General features: G+C 49.4%; 1 protein-coding gene across 1 annotated transcript; it reads left to right on the forward strand.

Annotated features, from left to right (window-relative positions):
* Positions 1-961: 961 nt before the first annotated feature.
* Positions 962-3,085, forward strand: LOC133924564 (uncharacterized). The gene is made up of 5 exons (XM_062370161.1): positions 962-1,464; positions 1,552-1,890; positions 1,991-2,297; positions 2,388-2,495; positions 2,587-3,085. The coding sequence occupies exons 1-5, from the start codon at positions 1,264-1,266 to the stop codon at positions 2,694-2,696; spliced, it is 1,065 nt and encodes a 354-aa protein (XP_062226145.1). The 5' UTR covers positions 962-1,263; the 3' UTR covers positions 2,697-3,085.
* The last annotated feature ends 1,214 nt before the right edge of the window (positions 3,086-4,299 follow it).

Below are 4,299 nucleotides of genomic sequence, written 5' to 3' on the forward strand. Positions count from 1 at the left end.
CAAACCGCCATATGAGTTGAGTCTTTTTTTTATTGTCACACTAAATTGTAGTTTTTGTACCTCATTTCCATCATGCTATCATGCTCGTCTTAGAAGCACGAATTACTAAAGATGAGGATTCTCACTGAAACATGACTCTAGAGTCACTCGTCACTGGAAAATAAGTGTCAAATCGTAAACCACCACACAAATTGAGTGTCAAAGTCTTAATTCTAGTGCTTAACATCAGTATCCATATCTACTTTTACATTAAGCTTCTGGCTTATCTTGCGCTTTTAGCAGTTTTCGGTCCTAGGTGTTCCACTAAACTTTTGAGCGGTGCTTCGGGCTGCACATTTCAACAACATCACTTAGGTACATAAATGTTGCACGTTTTCAATTTATCGTTGACTGATAGTGAGTTTATCAATTGCCCATGAAAACGGTTATCACTACCAGTCTACGGCGATACTCTCTCAACCATAAGTTATTTGAGATTAGAATAGTCTTACTAAAAATATACACATAATAAAGACAATTAGTGCCAAATCTTAGAACCACCTTACGGAGTTGAGTCCCATCTTTTTCTCGCAATAGGCCAAATCGACCAATTTAATCGTACACCTATTTTGCGAGGACTTTATGGAACAACGGAGTGGGTTGGCAAGCTGTTTTCCGCATCAAAACCGAACGGTTTCTTTGATTGGGTGATGATTGAGTGTTCATGTAAACACGAGCTTTCGTCGGTTAATATATGGTGCTGTCGACATTTGTTGAACTGTCATTAAAGGATGGAGTTGCTGGTGAGGTTATGAAAGAAAATGCCAAAATCACAAATGGAGCAACAGCTGTGAAATCAGCAGGACAGATTTTTCTTTTTCTTTTTTGCCGCAGGAACTACGGCCACGAGTTAGACGCGAGAAGCACGAAAATACGGCCGCGCCGCTAATTTTTATCTCGCGATAAGCCCCGTTTCTTTCTCGCCGGCACGCTTTATAAACCCACCGTCCTTCGACATTCTCGCGTCCCCTCCGCCCGTCCCTCCGTCGTCTTTGGTTGGGGAGAGAACAAAGTCTGATATACTTCGAGCTTTGCCGTCGGGGTTCCCCATCTTCTCATCTCACACGAAGCAGCGGGGAGAGGAGATTTAGGGGCGGGAGGATCCATCAGCCCATCACCGTGTCCGAGCTGGCCATTGTTGTCTCTTCCCCGAGCGGCAGTTTCTGGCCACCGGCGTGCGTTGCCGTCCCGACCAAGCGAGTAGCGGGGTGTTTCTTGTGCTGAATGGCAGCGGAGTGCCCCCACGCCGGCGCGGAGCTCTGGCTCCCGGATGAGTTCCTGGACGACGACTTCTTCTCCGAGGAGGAGAAGGCGGCGGTGGCGGCCAAGAGCGAGAGCGACGAGGAGGAAGGGCTCGGTGGGCTCTCGCGCCGCATGGCGGGACTCCTCGGTGGTGACGGCGACGGGGATGATGCCCCTCCCAAGGTTGGTTTTCTGTTGTGCTGCCGTCTTTGGACGGTTTGGTTTACGATTTTTGCGGAGCTCTGATTGTTTTCGTTTGTTGTGTGATAGGCGGAGTTGATGACTGGTTCACCGCAGTCCACGCTGTGCGGGCTGCCGGCTTCTGGGGAGGATAGCCCCAACGGCGTTGCGTCGCAGGTCAGCTCGCCGCCGCCGTCGCCACTGGAGCAGCCGCCGGCTGATCCCTGGGACCTGCTGTACGAGGCGGCCGGGCAGGTGTCCCGCCTCCGCTCGGACAGCATCCCCGTGCCCAAGAACGCGACTGCCCATCAAGGCCACGCCGTCGTGCCGCCGGCGAGGAGGCTCTCTCCGCCGGGCCCGGTTCCCCAGGCTGCCGGTGTCAACAACTATCCGCGGAATCACCTCCAGCAGCAGATTCAGGCAGCTCGTGTGAGTTCATCTACCATATATTGCGGCGATGTGCATGGCTTTCCATTTCTCTTTCTGGGGATTGGTTTCTGATGGTGTATATTTCGGTTTGGTTTTCCAGTTTCATGCCCTGAAGCAACATCAGATGCTCAAGCAACAGCGGGAGCGGCAGCTCGCCGCTGCGGCGGCGGCGGCGGTATGGGGTACGCACCAGGGCGGTGCTCAACAAACCGCCGGCTTTGGTGCTCCACTTGGCCTCAACTCGTCCGCGTTTCCTCCGCTTCAGAAGCAGCAACAGCAGGCGGTGTCCACGGCCGGCATGCGCACCGTGTTCCTCACCCCTCCCGGCGCCAAGCGTGAGTGCACTGGCACCGGTGTGTTCATCCCCCGCCAGGCCGGCGCCCCCGCCGAACGCAAGAAAAAGCCAGGTTAGCCGTCCGCGACCTACCGTTTTTTTTCTTCTCTTGAACTGCCAAACACTTTTTCGCTAAATTCTTTTGATTCTGCTTGGTTTGCAGTCTGCTCCACTGTTCTTCTCCCGGCTCGCGTCGTGCAGGCACTCAATCTCGACGTCGAGGACCTCGGGGCTCGTCCAATCTATCCTGGCGGTTTCGTTCTTGATCACGGTAATCTTCGTCAATATCTAACACATTTAATTGATGCGTCTTCAGATGACTGATGAACAGCTCCAATTTTTTTGTGCTTGTTGTGTCACAGACGCACTGGTCAGTCGGAGCAACGCGCTGCTGGCAAGCCAGAAGCGCGCGTCCCAGCTCCCTTGTTCCACTGCTAGTGAGGTCAATCTCCCCCAGGAATGGACGTATTGAATCGCCGAATTGCTCATCTCATCATCTGTTCAAATCCGAAGTTAATGGGCCATATTTAAGAAAAAAATACTATTGTTAGTTAGGTGTTAGGCTAGAAGTAGGAGGCAGCGGTGGTAGCATCAGCGTTAGGTGTTCTTGTGTCGTGATATATTGGTTATTTTGGATGGTGTGTGACGGATGGATGGATGCAGACGAACTAGAGCGAAAATACATGGCTTTCGCAGGTCGTTGGGGGTGGCATTTCAGAGGAACAATAAGTGGTTTCTTTTGTTGAATTGGGAGGTATGATAGCTGGTTGTGGTATGACGATAGTTATGCAAAATATCAGCAGCAGTTTGCAAAGATGTCACTATAGGCAAGAAATAAGAGGAGCTCCAAGTTTCCGTTCCCTTTTGGTGTGCCATGTCGCCCCATTGTTAGCTGCTTCGCTTTCAACTCTTTTTTTCCGTTCTGATTTGCTCTCCAACTCCAATATATTTTGATTTGGTTGGAGTGAGTTCAGTGATTGGATGATTCAGTAGGTCCAGGAGGAAGAGGAACAGAGGTGAAACAGGTGGGTGGTTGCAGTGTACTTGTTTAGCCCCCATCTCTCCCCGAACAAGTCTAATTTATGACGTCTAGTTGCTTAACTTGGCGTCCAACTCCTTTATTCTGTTGTTTCTATCGAAGCTAATGGGTCAGGTGCCACCAAAGAATCTGGCTGTGTTCGGGCCTGGGATCTTGCATCTCTGTGGCGGCCATGTCGTTTTCTCCCGGACAGCGATGCCTGTGAACTCTTGTAAATTTCCCTGAATTATTGCCTAGATCCGCCGAGGTTTATCTATCTCCAACAGGTCGTTCTGAATCTTCTCTGGTCCCTGTCCACGAGAAGCCAGCGATTCCGTGGCCCGCGAAGCGGAAGGTGTGTACGTTTGGCGCAGATTTCGTTTCGCACCGGATGGCTGGCTCCTGTCGTCCCTTTTGCGCGGAGCCCTGCCCGTGGTTGTTTGTGTCGCGCGCGCGCCACACCCGCTCAAGGTGTTTTGCCTCTAATCTCGTCTGGTTCCTGCCGAACTCCTTTCGTTTTAGGCTTTGCACGCCCCTTGTGTCCAAGGTTTTTAAGGATCGGAGTCCTAGATAGGATTGTTTTTTGCCTGGCTGGACGGATATTAGGATGAAATATTGTTAACCATAGTTTTAAAGATACAAATTAGTTAGATATGGTAGATTAAGCTAATAAAATTTAATTATATATAGATCTATGAGATTCTATAGGACTTAGGATTGTAGTTTCAGGATTTTATATAGAATCTTATTGATTATGTAGGATCATCTAAAACTCTTATTTAAAATTATAATATTTTAAATTTAAGATATACGATGAAATTAGTATTATTTTGATTTCTTAGATTCTATGGTTCGTATTGGGATCCTAATAAATCTTGTGTCTCGAAGGCATCAACTCCTCGTGTTCTGCTAACTCGAGATCAAATAAGGGTCTCGTGGCATGTCGAGAATCGAGACCGACCGTGATCTTTTTGAAAACGGGTGGTATTTTGAATCGTATGTTTTTGCAGAGCTGTGTGGCGTATGAATCAGATTCATCCCTCCTGCATGTTCCGGA

The sequence above is a fragment of the Phragmites australis genome, chromosome 1 (assembly GCF_958298935.1).
Source record: "Phragmites australis chromosome 1, lpPhrAust1.1, whole genome shotgun sequence".
NCBI classification, from domain to species: domain Eukaryota; kingdom Viridiplantae; phylum Streptophyta; class Magnoliopsida; order Poales; family Poaceae; genus Phragmites; species Phragmites australis.

Excerpts from the sequence above, each read along its gene's own strand:
- LOC133924564 (XM_062370161.1), top strand. The coding sequence starts at position 1,264 with ATGGCAGCGGAGTGCCCCCACGCCGGCGCGGAGCTCTGGCTCCCGGAT. Across the intron at positions 1,465-1,551 it reads GGGATGATGCCCCTCCCAAG|GCGGAGTTGATGACTGGTTC; the intron begins GTTGGTTTTCTG and ends GTTGTGTGATAG. Across the intron at positions 2,298-2,387 it reads CGAACGCAAGAAAAAGCCAG|TCTGCTCCACTGTTCTTCTC; the intron begins GTTAGCCGTCCG and ends CTTGGTTTGCAG.